The 20399-nt window shown below is 35.6% G+C and overlaps 3 protein-coding genes across 5 annotated transcripts; 1 reads left to right on the top strand and 2 right to left on the bottom strand.

The window, feature by feature from the left end:
• Positions 1-1947: 1947 nt before the first annotated feature.
• On the bottom strand, positions 1948-4752 carry LOC149736001 (transmembrane protein 17B-like). The gene is made up of 3 exons (XM_089877761.1): positions 3568-4752; positions 2925-3142; positions 1948-2535 (listed from the first exon to the last, which is right to left on the bottom strand). The coding sequence occupies exons 1-3, from the start codon at positions 3695-3697 to the stop codon at positions 2227-2229; spliced, it is 657 nt and encodes a 218-aa protein (XP_089733887.1). The 5' UTR covers positions 3698-4752; the 3' UTR covers positions 1948-2226.
• Positions 3947-17554, bottom strand: LOC149736000 (uncharacterized). Of its 3 annotated transcripts, none has more exons than XM_089877716.1 (28): positions 17346-17554; positions 17043-17284; positions 16407-16634; positions 16102-16232; positions 15748-15830; positions 15256-15396; positions 14730-14939; positions 14116-14400; positions 13621-13918; positions 13134-13215; positions 12632-12884; positions 11616-11719; positions 11300-11428; positions 10920-11057; positions 10332-10536; positions 9796-9897; positions 9405-9533; positions 8964-9149; positions 8411-8595; positions 8062-8162; positions 7603-7809; positions 7363-7425; positions 6863-6979; positions 6339-6416; positions 5715-5783; positions 5220-5547; positions 4808-4944; positions 3947-4396 (listed from the first exon to the last, which is right to left on the bottom strand). In XM_089877716.1, exons 1-28 carry the CDS (start codon positions 17508-17510, stop codon positions 3969-3971), a joined length of 4824 nt encoding a protein of 1607 aa, XP_089733842.1. In that variant the 5' UTR covers positions 17511-17554; the 3' UTR covers positions 3947-3968. The 3 variants fall into 3 exon arrangements, with proteins under 3 accessions (XP_089733842.1, XP_089733843.1, XP_089733844.1); XM_089877717.1 differs by having other exon boundaries at positions 13642-13918; XM_089877718.1 differs by lacking the exon at positions 5715-5783.
• A 260-nt stretch (positions 17555-17814) lies between these two features.
• Positions 17815-20219, top strand: LOC149735999 (synaptosomal-associated protein 29-like). The gene is made up of 4 exons (XM_089877758.1): positions 17815-18177; positions 18640-18839; positions 19159-19325; positions 19530-20219. Exons 1-4 carry the CDS (start codon positions 17962-17964, stop codon positions 19694-19696), a joined length of 750 nt encoding a protein of 249 aa, XP_089733884.1. The 5' UTR covers positions 17815-17961; the 3' UTR covers positions 19697-20219.
• Positions 20220-20399: the final 180 nt, after the last annotated feature.

Raw genomic sequence — 20399 nt, 5'->3', positions numbered from 1 at the left:
TAAATGAATGAACAAAACTTGATTTTGTAGTGGCCGGAAAACGGCAGCCGTTGAATAACACTGGTGTTTTGTTTCATAAACCTCTTGCCAGCTTACGAGTTAGATTTTACAGAAATTACATTGCTTTAGTCTTTGGAAATTACAGACACGAATGTGATATTTATTTTGCCATTCAAGTGTAAAAATTTCTAAGCAAAAAAACTTTACATCATCCCTTATTGGGACATGCATAAAATATTAATGTCCATTTATCGGCCCAAAAAAATCGGCGTTGAGAGCGTGGCTTGCCTTATATCTGCGATTGCGGTTAAAACGCATGTCCCAAGTGTTAATATTCACGCTACTGTAGACTGCGTGGCTTGAAAGAAGTGTCTCTCTGTAACAAATGTACGGACCACCCTGCAGTTGGGACAGCTGCTGAAATGTTGACTTTTGAAGTTGGTTCATGCAAGACTGGAACAAATTGATTTCCGTGACCGAGCTGAGTCTTTGGATTCGACAGGTGTTCATATTCTCGGAAGCAAATCCAATGCCATTGTAAAACCGGGGTGCTGGGGTGACATTGAATCAAGCACGGATACAGTGGCTTAATTGAGAAAATGCACTCGTCGGCGCGTCTTAATACAAATACACGTATTCGCGCTGTGTGGGAACAAAAACACGGCGTGTTTTTCATGCCGTGGTTGGCCGTAAAAAGGGAGCGAGTTCTGGAAACAAAATAAAAATGCAGCTCGACCACCCGTGATTTTTAGTTTGTAGATAGGATTTTGATTCGATTGAAAACCGCTGAAGACTCCGCTTCTGTGGCGATGTATGCGACTCTCCCGGTCTATGTACGTCACAACAAGACTAATGAAATTTACCAGGAAGCGACCAAATCAGCGCCACGAAATGAGCGATCCATAATTTCCAAGTAACAACTATGATCAAATGGCAGTAGTCGAAAAAACAGAAATTCATGAAGTCTAAAAATACGAGGGTAAGAATTGGTGCGTCGGTGGTAATTTATGTATTTCAAGGCGACAGAAGCCGACACTCAGCTACGCCACACCGTTAATTTTACCCATTTGCGTGTCAGTGACTACGAAAGGTATGGTTTAAAATTTAGCGACATAAAAGACTGCCCTGTTTCGCTATTGTGTAACACCTGGAGCAGTTCGATTATCTATGTCGAACGAGAGATACAAAAACAAAGGGACACCTGCTGGCTCTGTGAGGTACACAGCGGCCCACGACGCTTTGTGGCTGCTGAAAGGCGCATCTACGCACTGCTTATTGTGCAGCCTTTCGAAGACTCTTTGTATTTTCGTGGGAAAGTTGATTAATATCAGAAGATTACGACAGCTTTTGAGAATTCGTGCGAAAACCAATTTTCATTGGCGGTGCGGCAAGTTTAGACTGGCTGTAAAGCTTTAATTTTGACGTAATTATTACACTAAAATACGGTCGCGTTATCACGAAAATCATATCGCGAGAAAAAATTACAAATTTAGTGTTTTCTTATGTATTCTGTACTAAGTTTATCTGAAAATTAAGTATTTTTTTCGGGTTCAATGAAAGCCGTTACAAATTTCGCATGATTACGTATCGTATTCTAAATTTCACTATTAGTTGAAAACTGCTTGAAGGTATTACGTAAAACGTTGCAAATTCAATAATATATATATTTATAAATGAAACACAGCGATTGGTTGATGCATGGCTAATCATATACTATTTCATTTTAAAGCAACCCCGAAAATTTACGATTACATCATCTATATATTACTAAAAGACTCTCTTTAGCGCCGCTTAACGTGCGATAGAAGTTGCCAAGTTTAAACACTAAGTGGTGGTGCAACTATACCACTAATATCTTAATCTGAAGACCAACAGAATATAAATATTTAGTACTCCGAAGTAACATGAGATACTGTTAGCGCATTCTCTTCACAATGATACCAAACATATGAAAATAGTTTGTATTTCACTATACACTAGCAAACAAGTATTAAAAAGCATTACTAAAATCACAAAGTGTAAAAACATGCACAGTTACCAAGGAAAGGTACATGAAACTGTATTACTGTTACAAGGTTTCTTTTGCATTACAAAATGATACCATGGTCAAATGTCTTTTAAACCACTATTCTGTGACACTAAAGTCTACCATATCCAATGAGAAACTCATTTTTAGGTTAAGGTTTTGGAATCACTCTCTAGAAGCAATAGCAGCCAACAGAACAATCATGATCTTAAATTTTGCCTTCGAAAAAGTGTTGCATTTGGATTAACATAGACATCTTGTACGTTATCTGAAGGCAGGTGTTCAAGATCAACAAACTGCTGCAGGTGGAATTTAGTTGCTTGTTGTCTTGTTATTGCCTTTGCTGCAATACTGCCGGCAATCAGTTCAACAACAAGTAAAAGAGCTTGTACGATGTGAACAGCGCGCTCTAGTGGAAGGATTATCGTAAACTCGTTAAGAAGTAGGAATAACAGGAAAGGAACTTGGGGCAAGATGGTAAGCAAGAGAAACCCAAAGAGCTCTGGAACCTGGAAAAATAATAAACAATTAAAATGAAGAAATATTATTTCAACGCTCGTAAGGACAAGCAGTCTATTGTTTTAAATATTATATTTTAATAAAAAAATAGAAAATAAGCTTTGGAGTCTGCAGAAGTATTTGAAAATAAAAAGGTAAAAGTGGAAAGTTCTTTATTAACTCTCTCGTATCCTTTTTTCTCGGTCACATTCAGTCAAAATATTCGAAACATAAATGAGATTGGAGATTGGTTAGACTTAAACCAAATTTAAATGCACGCTCAATCTCAATGCACAAGTACTAAAACAAAGAGGACCATTTCAACTAATAAACAATATTTTAAAAAATGTACAAAATTCAACTAATACACAATACTTAAAAAATATGGAAATATGAATACCTTTTCTTGTAGATTTCCTACTATTCCAAGAAAAAGTCGAATTCCTTCCACAAGAGAGAATATTACAAGTATAGCGATCAATATAACACGGTAAGTAGGATCCAGGTAGGTGTATTTAATTTCAAGCATCAAACTACATGCTATGAGCCAGAAGGGGAAGAAGAAAGCATTGAAGTACATGGACATTTGAAGTGGGAGGCTGGTGGATACTGTGTTCCCTGGTGAATAATATGTTATGTAGGTGGCAAATTGTCCATTGGTGCTAGTGAAGAATAATAGAATATTTCCCCCAACGTTTTCTGACCACCATACCTACGTTATGTAGGTGGCAAATTGTCCATTGGTGCTAGTGAAGAACCTTACTCCCAACGTTTTCTGGCCACCTTACCTAACTACTATAACTTGAATGAATGTAAATTGCTTTACTCTCGATTGGCCAGTAACGACAGTAGTTATAATACAGCACAGGTGTTCTGTTTCATACATCTCATGCCAGCTTACAAGTTTGTGTTACTTTATTGGTGGTTATTTAGTAACCCTATATATATAACTAACTACCAATCTTTAAACACTTTTAATACAGTTTACATAGTTTGTTTTGTGTAGTTAACCCATAAACAACGATAAAACACGATTTTTTTACCTGGTAATGAATTTTTCAAGTTGTCGTATTGCGACTGCTCGGTTGGAGAAAATATTCGGTTTGAAAGTTGTGTCAATGCATTTCTTACGTTCGGTGATAAAAGCTGCTTGTCCAAAATACTGCTCGTCATTTTAAAACGTAGAAAGGCAATAAAAACGTACAGTTACGATATTCTGTAGTCTACTAATGCAAATCGACGACTTACGATTTGTTTACGCCGATGGAGCGCGCCTGATTCAAGCGGTAGTGAATAGATATCATACACAACCGCGTTTTTATGTTGGTGTTTTATTTTGCTCGCACGTTTGATATACTTTCGCTTAAATCGCCTGTTGTTTTGATAAAACAAACGGTTTTACTACTTCTACCAAACTGGTACTATCAGAACTGAACGTATTATTTTATTTTGCATAAGATTTTACACTCAAAAAGCTGTTTTCACACTGGTCAGCTGGAACTATCACAAACGACCTGTTTACCAATTGCTTTCTTACAATCTTGCTTTTATGGTGACCAATAGATGCTACAGAAGCTGGTCTTCTGATACCTCTCCTATAATGTCGTTTGTGTTTTTTCATTAAGCCAGTCGATGGTCTTGGTAGTTCATCTATTCTTGAGTCTTCTGGTGTGACATCACGCCTCACGGATAAAACAGCATCAACGACGAAATCCTCATTTCCCTGCTGTTTAACTTGCTCCACAATATCATTTACATCTAACTCCTCATCTTGCTTCACTCCATGTAAATAGGCCAACGTTTTTCGCCGCTGTCGATTCCGAATTGGATCAATTGCTTCATCCATATCCAAAAGGTCACTTGTTGATGGACCTTAATATTTAACTAAAAGCTGTAAGCTACCACATGAAATATATATATATAGAAATGTAATTATGTTTTAACTGTAAACATTTTAACAAATGTTGTTTAGTCGCAATGCCCTGTTTTTTATTTTAAATATTTTTTAATCTCTGTACCTTAATCAAATAAACAAATAAAGTTATTATTATTATTATTACTACTAAATGATAGCAGGCTCATATAGTATGGTGGGGGGAAGAATAAATACCTTTTCATTCTATTTTCTTGTTCCATTTTGTAGTAAAAACATTCAAAGAATTATAAAACTGTATTCTCATGACCCAATGACCGTTGTTAATTGTTTAAAGCACAATCTGGATATTTGGATATTAAGTGCTAAAGGTGGCCTATCTTACCCTACAGTACTATATCTATACTTACCCTGTACTAAACTCTTCTCCATTGTGTTCTGTATACCCCTACGTACATCAACTAAATCATGGCGAACTTCATATTCAAACGCCCGTGGTATTTCTCGCACTATATCTTGCTTTGGTGAAGCGCTCAGTGATGCTCTCCTGAAAATAACTCTTTAAAAACTTCTAGAACTGATATTCTGTTACTTGGTTTCTATTGGAGTGTCCAAGCTGGCGCGGGGTGTATGAACACCCATGTTATAACGACTGTGGTGTTCCTGCAACGCGAGGGTAAAGCAAGTTCACAATTTGGAGATAAACAAAATGCACTATAGTAGTGACTGACTAAAGGTAGCTGGCGAGCCCAGCAGAATTCATACATTCCAATGAACAAAACACAGATTTTCTGGTCAGTTTCAATATAAACATTTGAGTACCTGCTCCAGGTTTTCACAAGTGGATTACTCTTAGTAATTGGAACGGAATGCCGACGCTCGTTGTGTGAAAATCTTCGAGCAAAATATTTGGAGTTGAAGTTGTTGGAGTTTGGAGAATCATCAGTTAGCTGGGAGAGGGCTTCAATGTTTTTGTTTATTTCTAAACTGTGAGGCGTTTTATTTTCAATCTGGGAAGTGGTAATAGGAGACTGATCCACTGTATAGTCAGTGACTTCATCATGGGGGGGTGTGTCATTGTTTTCTTGCAAGTTGGAAGAATTAGTACTAACATTTACATCGATGCTTGCAGATTGTAGCTGCCTATCATCTAAAAACAAATGTTAACAAAATTAAAGTTGACAATTAAAATTGCATGTTAATCATACACTACTCTACAAGCATACACCATGGGTATAGCACTTATAACAATTTCCTGTCTAAGAGAAAACAGAGTTAATAATATATAACACATGATATTACTACCCCTTTTTTTACCAGAATTTGCTAAACTTTCTTTTCTTTTATTATTCATTTCTTCATTTCTGTTTGTACAAGTTGTTGAACCTTGTGGAAAAATATTAAAAAGGAAATTACCTTTTTTTATCAATTGTGGGTGTATGAGTATGAATGAATGTATCTTCTGTTACTTCTGCTACCAGGCATAATACGAACAATATATCAGTGGCTCATCTGGTATAAAAACGTATAGTGTATTTCCAACGTTTCGCCTGCCATACGGCGAGACTAGACAGAAGTCTCGCCGTATGGCAGACGAAACGTTGGAAATACACTAGACAGAAGTCTCGCCGTATGGCAGACGAAACGTTGGAAATACACTATACGTTTTTATACCAGATGAGCCACTGATATATTGTTTGAATGTATCTTATTTCTGTCTTCAAGGTCACGGTAAAGAAGAACGGGAGAGTAAACAAGAGCGAAAAGACAGGTAGTAACGGTAAAACAAAAGTTGATACAACAAGCTTTTGGATGAAGCAGAAAAAGAAATGTTTTTAACACTTTTTGGATAAAAAATGTTTTGGATATAAAATAAATGTTTTGAATGACATGGCCGCTACACCCTCACAGACAATACAATGTATGGTATAACAAACTTACCTTTTTGTAGATGGTCAGTTTTAGAAGGTTTTACTTTGATTATCATTGATTGTGATGTCACAGCAACATTGCTCCATTCTAATTACATGTTAAGTTTATTTATCATACAATAATACAAGGAGAATTCTATTTAAATAAGAGACTGAATATGCCATTTCAGCAATATATACAGTAGGGTGGGGGAAGATGGGACACCTTTATTAGATAACATCCAATATCCTGATCGTGTTTTAAACAATTAAGTACCGTCTATGGAAGTCTCTAGAATTTGTTTTTATATTTCTTTGATTAGTCTTTGTTTATTACCAAATGGGACAAGAAAATAGAGTTAAAAGATGTCCCATCTCCCCCCGCCCAACTCTATATTTTTTATTATACAATTGGTTTGCTTGATTTTGTCTGTAACGTTTTTATAGAACCAGATACATACTCCAAAGACTAATTATATTAAATTAAAAGTGGTATGTTACAGTTTGGTAATTATGAACAAATTTATTCAATTTTTGAGTCACATAATTATCAACCTGAATCTTGAAAATTTTGTGGCTTTGGTAACCGTGGTGATGAAGTAGCATTGGTGGTTGCTGATTGGATAGAATTACTTGCAATAGAATGCATACTGTTTGACGGAACCAGCAAATCTATGAAAAAGAAATATTTTACATGAATAATATCATGAAAACATAAATTTTTATTCCAATACAGTAGCGATCAGAATAATTAAAATAAATCATGAAGTTATCTATAAAACAAAAGTTTTATTTCTTTTTATAATACGAACGTTACAGGAATTTTCAATATAATTAAATAAATTAAAGGAAAAAGGATTAGAAACAAAACGACAGTCAATAAAAACTACTCAAGTAAAGTGTCAAACTAAAGCATGGCTACTCAGCTGACCAGTGTCAAACAGTCTTATATAATGCTTAACCGTTTTCGTAAATTTGATTTTTGAAATTTATCCCGGGAGTGCCGGCACAGTCTTGTCTATAGAAATCAGAAGAGACAGCATTTTCATACCCACCAGGGTTAACATTTGGAGTATCTTTTTCCTCAGATTCTTTCGGCTTTGCACCACTTGTCAAACCTACAAAGATAAATTAAAGGCATGTTTACTTAAATAAAACATAGATTTGTTTCGACAGTAGACACATAATGGTTTTGTGTGGTGGTACAGCCTAAATATGAACCTTTACTATTAAGTATGACGCTGAATTTATCAAGCAAATTCAGTTAAATAAATTATATTTTTTATTAAACTCACCTGCTTTGTTAACAGCAATCACTGCTTTAGCAACAGCCCTGAAAACAGTGAGAACTTGGTGCCTGCAGTTTTTAACAGCAGCACCGAGCTCCGATTGTTTGTCGCTACTTTCTGTTAACATTTGCTTCTTCATCTCAAGGTGCCAGAAATCTGCTTGTAACTTTTTCATCTCACTGCCGACACTCTTTCTACGTTCTGCGCCTGAATCTAAAAAAACAAAATTTTATTTTAAAAATTGGCACCAACAGTAGAGTGAGTATATCAGATTTTTGGATAAAGGTGAATAGATGCATTAAAACAACAGAAAAACACTCTAAAGATAAAAAGAGGGAAAAGAGTGTCAGCTAATAGAGGGTTGCTGTTGCACTTGAGCTGTATGGGGTGATTTTTTTTCTTTATGGTAATTTAAAATCACTAAGTGCAAGGGTAGTATTGTTAAAATGATACACATTTTTTAACCTTGTGGTTTTTTACTTTCCTTGCCCTCCATGCTGGTCGCCATAAACGGTTGACGAAGTTGCAGAACTTTCTTTCCAGCTTGTGCCTGCTGTTTCTGAAATCTGAAAAAGTATTCAGTGAGAGCTTTTAAAACATATATAACATGTTTAACTTGGCATAAATCTTAAGTCCCATCCATACATATAAAATTTATTTAAACTTTAAACGTTACCACAACTCTTTAATAAATTTACACTTACTTTCGTAAATAGCAATTGCTAAATTGTGATTATGCAAAATTATATAAAAACTCCAAAAACTTTTGGATACAAAAAAAAATTTGCAAAATTCAGTGACTGTAAGTTCTTACCTGCAAAAAGTAAGATATTTTCGCACTAACATTCTGAACCTCGTCCCAACACAGTTATGCCACCTAGCAGTTACTTGTTTCGATTTGTTAATAAGATTTTTATCGATATTATTCATCTCTTCACTCAGTTCATGAAACTTGTTTAATGTTTGAATGTAACGACAAGTGGTAGATTTTGCTTTGGGCTGTAAAAGCGCTTTGTTATTTTGAATACAGTTTACTATGTTTGTAGTATTATGTTTTCCTAAGAGAGTTCTATTCTATGTGGGTGAGGTCCCATAGCGTAGCACCCTATAGGTCCTAGAATTTAGGCCAGGATTGCCCATTACCCCAGTAAACACAGTGACAATGCTTTTTGTAATGCAGCAATTGAATGAGGACTACAGGGGTATTGATTACAACAGACCTAAACATGCAATGCAAAGTATACCTAGAATAAAACTGTTTTTAGCAAAACTAAAAAGAACATTAAACACTTTAATAGATATCAACTAATATTACTACCATTATTAAGATAATAAAAAAAGGATTTTAAACAATCTACATAACGTACAGAAGATACTTTGATTTGCTTTTTCTCTTGCTGTTTTGGGGGTTTGGTGCAATTTAGGGTAATTCCCAAGGCCCCTTCTCCGTGGGGTGAACTAGCGGGCGACTGTTGAAGGATGAAGGCTTTTTCAAGCCTCTTTCGTGACACTTTCTCCTTTTCTAGCAATTCTGTAACTTCTGCCAATTGGATCTAAAATACATGCAAGTGTCTCATATATAATTATCAACACATTTAATAGTAATTTAATAACTTTATTTGTCTCTTCGATTACGGCAGCAAAGATTGAAAAATAAAAGGAAAAGACAGGATATAGCGACAAAACAACAGTTGTTAAAACACTGTAATAATAATGCATATATGAGTGTGGTCACATCCATAGAGAAGCTAATATATAACACTATTAGTATCTCTATGGTCACATTAATATACGTGTGGCGTACTTACTTTAAGTTTGTTTTCTTGCTCTCGAGAATACTTTAACATAACCTCCAAAGCTTCCTTTGTCTTTTTTGCATCTTTACCAACGGGAGTACCAGCTTTCTTCGAACTAATGGCATATTCATCTTCCAGTTCCTATTTAATTGGGGCATCTATTCATTACTGTACAATGTTTCCATTAACATAAAAGTTCTGTATACATAGGCTTTCTAAAATTCTAAATTCTAAAAGTTGGTGCGGGAATTGGTTGATCATTTGAAAATCAAAGTTTAAAAAAGCAAGATTGCAAGAGTGTAGCAGGAAAAATGTTCAGTATCACTGACATAGGCGGAACATGCATAAAACCTACCCTGCTATTTGTGTAACCTACCCTGCTATTTGTACTCACAGTACATACCTGTACTTTATTTATAACTTTGTGTTTTTCGTTCTCTGAATGCTTAAGATTACGATTCAACTCCAAGTTCTTCTTAAGTGTGGAGTGGTGGGATGTTTTGAGCTGATAAAAAAACGAGTATTGTGTTTTGGATGGCAGAAGAAACAGCGTAAATACATAACGTTTTTTATACTGGATGAGCCGCATAGGAGTATTTACATTAGGACGTGTAGCAGAATTAACAGAAAACATATCATTCACAACTCTTTTATGTTAACAGCTGTCTGCAGTCTAAATCTATTGTAATCTATACAAAACTGAACAGAAAATATGACAACTTTATCTTGTTAAAGGGGCATACCAACAAAAATATGACAACTTAATCTTGTTAAAGGGGCATACCAACAAAAATAAAATTTTGTGTTTTTTTACGTAAAAAAATAACCTGTTTCGTTTTTGAAATTAGTTTGTACTTTTAAATCACATTTGAGCATCTCTATCCATAAACAATTAAATGTTTTTCATTAGTATGCTCCATTAATCAGACCTTCCCTAACCTGATTAAATTCCTCCCTGTAATTTTCCAACTGTCGACTTAATTTTTCAATTACTGCCGTTTTTTCTGAGAGCACTTTCATGTGATTGGCTGTTTCTAAACCAATCAAACGCTCGGAACGAATTTTCATTTCCCTTTGTGCGCTTTGCATGGTATAGATGGCAGTCGAAATTGAACCAAACAAAATTTCAAATGCTTTATGGTACCTGTACAGTAAGTATTTCTATACTATGGTGGGCATTCATAAAACTGGTAGTTGTAAAAATATATTGTTGTAACACACAATACAGTGTAACAATCTTATCATTTTCCAGGCAAAGGCATATACTACTACATAAGAAGCTGCTCTATTCTATATGGGTTGGATCCTGGAGAACCTAGACTTGAAACCAGATATTTACCCATTATTCTGAAATACCTTCAAATGTGGAGCGCTATTTTCTTACTCTTTTAATCTATAAGGGTTTGGTCCTATAGCAAACTTGTTATGGAACCTGGCACTTCATGCCTATTCTATTAACCCATTACCTCAACACCCAAGGATTTAGGCCAGAGTTAGCCCACTACTCCAACATATATCATGACTAACTTTTCATTATTAGCTTCCATGCTTGCAAGGTAATTATCTGGGCAGACAGGAGCCATGTAGCTGAATGAGGACTTGGCTTGGCGAGCAGCAGCCGTCAGCAAAGCTTTCTCAAGTACTGACGCTAGTCCTTTCTTGAAACTGTGTGTATGGGTATAAAGTATTAAACTATTGTACTGTACCTTATTCAAGTATTAATGTAGCATGCTTTATCCAGGCCTAACTGAAAACGAGGTAATCTGTTTCATACACCTTATGCCAGTCTTCGAGTTACCATGTATGTAACTTTGTGGGTAATTTTCTGTATGGCTGGCAGCGGTAACCAATTAAAATCTAACAATCAAAACACACAATATTTATATTTACTTAGCTGCAATACCCACCTAGTTATCATTGATTGAACTTCAAGAGATTCTGTATATACTTTAGCAGTGTCTGATTTATATTTTCCCTCTTCCAAAAAAATCTGCATTTTGTGTTGGCGGGCGGATGCTTGAATGGCGCGTTCATACCTGTTAATTGATCAGCTGTTGGTACATCTGTTTTGCTATTCTGTGAGACCTACAATGTGCTATGGAAAAGGGGATTTTAGGTTAGATTTGGCCCAGAGCTCCTTGGTTCAAATCCCACCCAGGGTTGGCGAACCAGAGATCCTGTGTTCTAATCTGAACTGCATATACGCAGTTCTCGTAGACTTACTCAGTTTCTTGCTGTTCCAGTTCACGTTGTAATTCTTCTACTTCAATCTGTAACTCAGACTTCATCTTTTCACTTGCCCTCAGTTCTGAAGCAAGTCGTTTGTACTGATAAACAACGAAAGAAACCGTTATCAATATATAAAAATTAGAGGTCGACCGATATATCGGTTCACCGATATTATCGGCCGATATTTACGTTCCACCGATAATCGGTATCGGTAAAAAAGCGCCGATATTTCACCGATATATTAATAGTTCGTGCGAAGCGACGTGCGTCCAACTTGACCTTTACGTGTGTTCGTAGTTTAACGTCCACGTGCCTCGTACTTTAGCCTTCACGTGCGTGCTAGTTTGCGTCATAGTTTGACCTTCACGTGCGTCGTATTTATGCGTGGTAGTTTGACCTTTACGTGCGTCGTAGTTTGACCTTTACGTGCGTCGTAGTTTGACCTTTACGTGCGTCGTAGTTTGACCTTTACGTGCGTTGGAGTTTGACCTTTACGTGCGTCGTAGTTTTGACCTTTACGTGCGTCGTAGTTTGACCTTTACGTGCGTCGTAGTTTAACGTCCACGTGTGTCATAGTTTAACGTCCACGTGCGTTGTAGTTTAGCGTTCATGTGCGTCCTAGTTTCGTACAAAAGCAACACCTTCCTAAGAACATGCATGTTTCCTAAAAACATGTAGACCAACCAATTTTTCTCTATAACTTGCAATATCTTGAATACAGGCATTACTTTTGATTAAAACTGATCATTTCATATGTTTCGCTATAGTGACAAATATCGGTAAAATATCGGTATCGGTATCGGTATCGGTAAAAGCTAAAAATATCGGTATCGGTGGAAAAAAGTGATATCGGTCGGTCTCTAATAAAAATATACAATATATAGTGCTGAAAAAAGTCTGTTATCAAAAAAGTATGGTACATAAGACAAAAAAGAGCTACTAGTTTATAACAAAAAAAGGTTTGTTACATATAATAAAAACATAAGGAGTTTAAATATTAATTGAACCACCTCTTTTGTTTGTGTGACGTTAATTGAACCTCGTCTCTCTCCCTTGTACATCGCCAAGCTGTGTCTTCTCTGTGACATCACAGTGGCAACATTATCAGCAGATTCAGGTGACGGGGTCGGTTTTGCCGGCACGGGAAATGAAACTTCTTCAACCTCGTTTATGTGAGGAGATGATGCAGAACCCATTTTTGGAAGATAAGTGATGTTGGATTGATCTTCAACCTCGGAAGCGCCAATCATGTTTGCTTTTGACCTAAAAACAAATTTCATTTTTAATTTGTTTATTTTAGGAGATTTTTTAATATACAAAATAAAAATACAGATAAATATAAGTTTGCCCCTGCTCTGAAAACAAACATTTTTTTACCCCTTTTATCGTTTTTTTTTTTTATAGAAGTTTTGTTGTAGACTTAACATTGAAACAAGCTTACAACAAACATATAAATCCATTTATGCAAGCAATTTTGTAATGTTATTACTAGGCTGTGTTATTAGCCTATACCTTGAATGCTTGGCAGCCAGCAGCTTACTGCTTGTAACTTTCATAATAGGACGTTTGCCCGGTGCATCAAGGAATGAAGAAGCTAAATAAAAGTAACTTGTGTTACCACAAATTATCACCAATAAATAACAATCTTTAAAAATACTGGAAATGTGAAAATATCAAAACAAGTAGTTAGACTAGCATTGGGCTTAGTGGTTAGCGGCGTGGCTATAAACTCGAGAAGTTCCAACAATTGGCGATACTACAAAATTACAGAAGTGGTAACTGATTAAGGACCATAAGAGGTATGAAACAGAACACAGGGGTTATAACGGCTGTTATCTTCCCTTCATGCAAGGATAAAGCAAGTTACATTTAATTTATTATGGAAAACATAAGTCTCAAACTACTAATCATACTTTAAATAATCCTTTAGCGGCTCATCTGTAAACAACAAATCTAAAAAAATATTTACATTATGCCCAGTAGCAGAAAGTAAACATACTTTCTTTTTTATCCACAGAACCTTGTGCAGAAGATCCATCAGGATTTTGCTGGACTGTCTCGGAAGACTTTTTATTCACAAACTGACTCCCTCTTCTGGAGCTTCTCCTTGATCCTCTCCTCTTCTTCACAAGATCAGACGGCTCCTCGGACTCCGGTACTCCCATCATCTTTGATATGATTTCCTCCTTAGTCTTCAGCTCAGCGAGGATCGACCCTAATTGCTGCTCCATCTTCTTCAGATCTTCATTCTTCATTTGCAAATCATCCTCAAGTCCAGCCGACCTCATTTCTACAACCTGACAAAAAATATGGCTTTGATAACATACTAACCAGTGAAAATCTGGTTTAAAGCTTGACGCTGTTGCAATTTTACCATTGTAGGTGTTATTTGGTAAAAATGTTTTTCAATTTGTTACAAACGCTATATTTTCAATAAAAATGTCAACTTAGCGATAATTAAAGCAGGGTAAGAACTCAGAAGAAATATCTTTACCTTTAACTTCATTTTCACTTCACTCAACATATCTTCACACATATTGGCGTGTTCCTTCGCTTTAAATGCTTCATACTTCTCCCTTTCTAATGAATGAGTGTGATCAGATTCCAACCTCTCTAGTTTTTCCTCCAGATACTCGATGGTGGAAGATTGCTCCCGAATCTTCTGTAAAAGCTCCAGGTTTGCCTCATCTTTACAACTTGGATCTTCCACGACCACAGTGGTGGCCGCAGGTTGTTTTTCAGCCTCAATCGTTGCAATCTGCTTTTTTAGATCAGCTGCCTTCAATATAAAACACAAACAATTAATAGATAGTAAAAAAGTTGCACTTGTATGATGACCAAAGGCTGCTGGGTTCGATACTCGATACTGATAGGGAAATGTTTTTATAATCATTCCAACCCAATAATTAGTTGTAGAACCATGGGTGGCGGGATAATGAAAAAACTCTAATCTAAGTCCCTTCATTTTCATGCCCATGCTATGCTGTAGGACTTCACTCACTAGAAGATAAAAAATAGAAGATAAAATGACTGCCATATCTACAGAACAGTTTCATTCCAGCACTAAACCAATATCTCAAGAAAACACAGAACTAATTCGTAACTCACATCGTTCTCATTATGTTTAATGATCATTTGAAGATCATTGAGTTGATTCCCTTTGTCTTCCACCTCTGCCAATAATTGGCTATTCTCAGATTGCGCAACGTTTAGTTTTTCTCTCCAACTCTTGGATTCCCGGTGCAAATGCTCGACTTTATTGCTCAAAGCATTCACTTCTGCTTTTGCCTTGATCACGGCTGTTTCTTTTGCCTTCAGCTAAAAGCAAAAACTCAATTTAAAAACTTAAAAAGGATCAAGTGTTTAATATTTTTTGCAGCAGTATTGTGTATATACCATATACCACAAAAGTTATGTTTCCAGTCAATATAAATCAGTCTCCACTATAGTGCAATTTTAAATTTTACCATAATATATACAATAAAACCAAGGCCAACTCTGCTATAAATCTTAGGTTCATGGCACAATGTAGGACCTAACCCATGCAAAAGTAGAAGTATTCTATGAATTTAAAGTTACAATAACCACCCTATATACAACCAGCAATACATAATTACTACATTCAATCCCTTACCTCTTTTGACCGGAGTTCCAACACAGCAACAAACAGTTTAAAAAGATAAAGAGCTCTTCGAAGTGAGAGTTTTGTGGATCTTTTTATCATCCGTAACTCATGAATAGAAATAAAAATGTTTCGGATTTCATCTGATACCTCCTGTTAATATAACACCAATTTGAAAGAGTACATTCTATTCATTATGACTGTACTGTTCATTTTTTACTCCGACAAAAACCAAAAGTATGTTTAATAAAGGTAAATATGTCATATTTTATTAAAATTACACACAGATGAAAAAAGGGGACGAAAATTGGAAATACATTCAACACAATCTACAGTTCAGCATAACAACAACCTGAGCTTTAAACTATAAGACTTTAGTATTCTAGAGTTGTCTTCCCATGCTTAGCACTTATGATCCTGAGAAATCGTATTGTTTATTTAAAGTGCAGCCTTTCAGACCACACACTTGACGTAACAATATGATCCCAAAAATTACATACCAACCTCCCAATGCTTTGATATATCGAGCATAAGTTTATGTTCCTCTTCATCTTCTTCATTATAACTGGCTTGCAGGGATGCAACATCTGATGAAAGATTAATTTGACATCAGTATGTAAAAAATCAGGAAATTTAAGTTCCGTTTAGATATCATTTTTCAGTATAAATTCCATTTTTTTAATCCAAATAATTTCTTTTATGCTTTGTTCAGATAACAATATAACTTTAGAAGAGAATTCTTTGTCATTTTGATTTCAGTATAATTTAGAAAGCAAGTATTTTTTATATTATTTACATTACTTTATAATCTCTTTAGTTCAAAATTTTTTCGGAAAATTCTAAATTACTAGCTTATACCATCTGGTAAATTTTTTGGGAGAAGTATAGACTTCATTGCATTTGCGCTTGTGTTTTTTGGAATACCATCTAGCTGCAAACTTGCTTTTCCAACTCTGTCGTTTATTCTACCTTTTGTATTTGCGTTGAAACTGCGGGAAATGCAAAATGTAGTAACATGTTTTGCCTACATATGTTAGATAGGTGTATGAAGCAGAACACCCATTTATAACAGCATCAGAGGATGATTTTTTTCACACCCAACAATTCATTGAGAGATTATTTACATAATGCCTGGTAGCAGAAGTACTGGAACACGTAATTACTTGATAGAGGATATATCATCCAAATCTTCTATTTCCCCAAACAAATATTGGCCGAGCTGTTTCAACTTTTCAAGTGTCTGTTCCGTAAAATCAAGAGCGCCGATCATATTTATCATTGAAGTCTCTTCCATTTCACCTTGGATCTTAACCGTTCTCTCTTCCTGCTCGCCCTCAGTTGACGTATCAATGTTAGTAAGCCATTCCATTATTTCCATCAGTAGCTCATCCCTTTGTACATAGAATATGAATAAAATGTATGTACTTGCTTCAGCGTGGCTGAGCAATGACAGTCATTATAACACAGGTATTCTGTTACTTTGTTAGGACTTAGGGTTAGTAGATAAGGTAGAGGGAAGGATTACCCAGCAGCGATATCGCATGTTTGTTATGAGCCGGGCACTAGTAAAGAATCCTCCGGTACGTAGCAAAATAGGCTGTTGGAAAGTGTTAGAGGTTGATGGATGGTTAGGGGTTAATGGTTGGTGTTAGAGCTTGGTGGTTAGCAGATAAAGTAGAGGAAGAATTCTTAGCTAGCGCCGATATTGCATGTTTGTTAGCTGAAGTCGCTTTACTTAAATAGTTGAATTGACAAAGTGATTCAGTTCGTTTATACACAAATGTTGCGACTCAATGTACCTTCGTTTTGCCGTTTTAGTTAACATTTCCATTAATTTCCACATCTTGTTTTTCTCTTCAATGTTCGATTCGTGTTCGCTGCCATCCATGCATGCTGACGGAGGACGAAACGCGAACGCTTTTGCACCCCAGACTTGATTGTTCCTGTCCAATTGCGCAGGAGGTAACTCGGGGGAAATCCCGACCTCTGAAAGGGAATTCCCGATTCGGTCCAGAATTTTATTCAAGTGTGACATAATCTCCTAAAAATAGAACGACGTTTTATAAATCTTACAAAAAACGAGCCTGTCACACGATTTTTACCTCAAATTGCCTTGTTTTCTTGTCGTGGTTTAGTTTATTTACGTATCCAGCTAACATGCTTTCCATCTGATTTTGATCCCGTTGCAAATCTTCCACATCAGTGGTAAGAGACGCTCGACGTGTTCCAATATCCAAACAAAGCATGTCTGCCATTAGAACACTCATGGCTATTTTTTAAGTAATATTAACTAAAGATATCGCTTAAAACCAGCAAAAAATTATAACAAGTTAGACAAATTCCCCAAATACAACGACTGGCATGGCATTGTTTGGTCATTAAACAATTGTTTTATATTAAATATGTTATTATAGTTAAAGTGGGAGAATTTCTTATAGTACTGTTTAAATGGTAAAAAAATTGTAGTGTATACGTTTTTATTTTGTTCGCGAAACTGACATCTATGGCCTCAGTTTCCCCACAAGGCGTAGTTATTTTTTTGTTGACCGATTTTGACAACTAGTGATTAGTCATTGATTAAATAGGTCACAAGACCTGTAGCAGAAAAGGCACGCTAAAATTGGTTGCGCTGATAAAGCGTGAAAACTGTTCATATTTTAATCGGTGTGTAGTTCCAACAGCATTTGTGTTTTGTTTATCTGTGTAAAAGTTTGTACAATGTCGGGTAATCGTTGGTTAGATGATGACGACATCAATCCTTCGTCCGGCGGGGTTAACAAATGGGGGGGCGACGATGGGTACGAAGATTTTGACCCCAACAAAGATTATTTCACGCAAGTTGTTAAAAGGAAAGAAAACAATATTTTGGAAAGCACTCAGCGATCATTAAGAATGTTGGACGAATCCGAGAGAGTTGGCGTGGCAACAGGACAGGTAGTTTTATTTGTGAACAATCTCCCCCCACCTTATTTTCTAACCTCTAACCCCTAGGTTAGGGGGTTAGGTGTTGATGGTTAGGGGGTTAGTGGTTAACTGGTTATAGTGGTTAATGGTTAGCAAATAAGGCGGGGGGAGACTCTTCACTAGCACCTTTTATTTAAATGGTTGTTATTGAGACTTTTTTACCTTAAAAGTTGTAACAAAATGTATTTATGTAGTTTACTTTACTCTTTTAATGTAAATGAACCCCCCTCTGTTATCTGCCAAACACTAACCCATGTAACAACCTAATGATAACCCCTATAACTACTAACCTTGACACTTTCCACCAGCCTAATCTGTAAGGTACCGGAATATTTTTCACCAATGCTGTATTATCCAACATAAACTTGCATAATGGGTGTAAATTATATATTTTATAATGTGTCTGCCATTTGTTATTCTAACTTTACCTAGGAACTTGTTCGGCAAGGAGAAGTCTTAAGGAGGACGGAGAAAACAGTTGATAAAATGGAGCAAGATCTGAAGGAGAGTGATCGCCATTTACGCAGCATAAAGAGCGTTTGGGGAGCTTTCATGAACAAGTTCAGTAAAGAGCCACCTGCCCCTAAGTCTATGAATGCAGGGACAGAATTCGATGCTGGTACCTCAAATAAGTATGTCAGTTATATAAACCAATATTCTATCTGGTTTGTAAATTACTAATTCAATTGAACCTTTTTTTTGGTGCTAATCAAAAATTCCCAACATTATCTGCTGAGTATTATACAAAATATGCATAAGCAACCGTATTAATAGTGGAATGATTAGCTTATTGCGTAATTGAACATTTATAATGGGACAACTACCAAGTAACATCACATTTAGTAGAATATTGTTCTTTCCCCTAGGAATACATTTACAACTTTTAGGTACCCAGACTTTTCGAAAGTTAAACTTTGCAATAGTAAATAACTCTGTAACATTTTTATATAGTTTGGAAAATGTGATGAGAAAATGTGAAGACGTAGATGATGAGAGAAGACAGAATGAGGAACATCCCGTGATAGCTCGGCAACAGAGAGCACAGCAGATGTATATGGATGGTGGAAGAGATGAAAGTTCTTCTCAGAACAAAATGAACCAAGTGGAAGAAAACCTTGGTAAATACGATATTAGTCAATTCTATAGATAAAGACTGTTTTCGACATTTTAGATAAAACCATATGATATAAAATAAATATTAACATTGATCTATAGATTTATATGAATATAAAAATTGAGATATCTTTTTAAAACCATATAAATAATACAAGCTACTTATTTTAAACCATATGAACCATACATTATTATATTTTTTTCTGCAGACCTTATGGGCCAAAGTTTGTCTCGTTTAAAACAACTTGGCTTGGGCATGCAAAACGAGATAGAAGCACAAGATCCAATCATTGAAAGACTACACGGCAAAGTTAATAAAGTGGACGATAAGATTCATTCTACCAATAAAGAAATGATGAGACTTAACCATAGATAACATGTTTTATCTTTAATCTTTTCTTTTTTTGTGTGGCTGTATGCAATGTATACCGTCTGTTTATTTAGATGTACTAACTATTGCCGGAATGAACATTTATTCTATACTTGCTCTAAAAAACTGAATAGACAAATCCTAAACGCAGATTAAACATAAATTATATTCTATACCTTAACTTTAAAAAGTGAATAGACAAAAGACAAATGTATCCATTTAAACCCTGCGTAACTAAAGTGTATGAAGATATATAACTTATTCATTTTGGCTGGGTCTCACTCAATGTATAAAATATTGGACACTTTAAAGGGCCAGAACATTTTGTCAAGCAGTTATTGTTGTAAATGTTTAGGCAAGTTTTGAACCAGATTTTTATCATTGTACTTTCTTGTCTTTGTGCCTTCATGTAATATCATTGTCATCAACAAGAGTTTAACATTGCAGAAGCTACTTTGTTACCTATAATTTGCTATCTAGATCTTATACAGTCGACCGACCTGTTAATTCAAATGAAATGTTAATGTAACATATTTGCCTTTCAAATTGTTTACTGTCTAGTGTCTAATACATAGAAGCTAAACCTGGGGTGGTAGGACGCCAGGACTACCATAGAATTTTCTGCGCTACATTAATTACTAAACATTGAAACCAATAAGTTTGATTCATTTCATAGAAATGTGCATCTATTCTATCCCTGCCTTTATAC

The sequence above is a fragment of the Ciona robusta genome, chromosome 5 (genome assembly GCF_009617815.1).
Source record: "Ciona robusta chromosome 5, ASM961781v2".
Taxonomy (NCBI): Eukaryota; Metazoa; Chordata; class Ascidiacea; order Phlebobranchia; family Cionidae; genus Ciona; species Ciona robusta.
Note: the sequence above shows the minus strand (reverse complement) of the source record. Positions and strands in the feature narration are given on the sequence as shown.

Excerpts from the sequence above, each read along its gene's own strand:
- LOC149736001 (XM_089877761.1), bottom strand. The coding sequence starts at position 3,697 with ATGACGAGCAGTATTTTGGACAAGCAGCTTTTATCACCGAACGTAAGA. Across the intron at positions 3,143-3,567 it reads CTTGAAAAATTCATTACCAG|GGAACACAGTATCCACCAGC; the intron begins GTAAAAAAATCG and ends ATTATTCACCAG. Across the intron at positions 2,536-2,924 it reads TAGGAAATCTACAAGAAAAG|GTTCCAGAGCTCTTTGGGTT; the intron begins GTATTCATATTT and ends TTATTTTTCCAG.
- LOC149736000 (XM_089877716.1), bottom strand. The coding sequence starts at position 17,510 with ATGAGTGTTCTAATGGCAGACATGCTTTGTTTGGATATTGGAACACGT. Across the intron at positions 11,720-12,631 it reads ACGTCACACAAACAAAAGAG|TACAAACGACTTGCTTCAGA; the intron begins GTGGTTCAATTA and ends GTTGTTTATCAG. Across the intron at positions 7,810-8,061 it reads GGAAAGTAAAAAACCACAAG|ATTCAGGCGCAGAACGTAGA; the intron begins GTTAAAAAATGT and ends TTGTTTTTTTAG.
- LOC149735999 (XM_089877758.1), top strand. The coding sequence starts at position 17,962 with ATGTCGGGTAATCGTTGGTTAGATGATGACGACATCAATCCTTCGTCC. Across the intron at positions 18,178-18,639 it reads TTGGCGTGGCAACAGGACAG|GAACTTGTTCGGCAAGGAGA; the intron begins GTAGTTTTATTT and ends AACTTTACCTAG. Across the intron at positions 19,326-19,529 it reads CCAAGTGGAAGAAAACCTTG|ACCTTATGGGCCAAAGTTTG; the intron begins GTAAATACGATA and ends TTTTTTCTGCAG.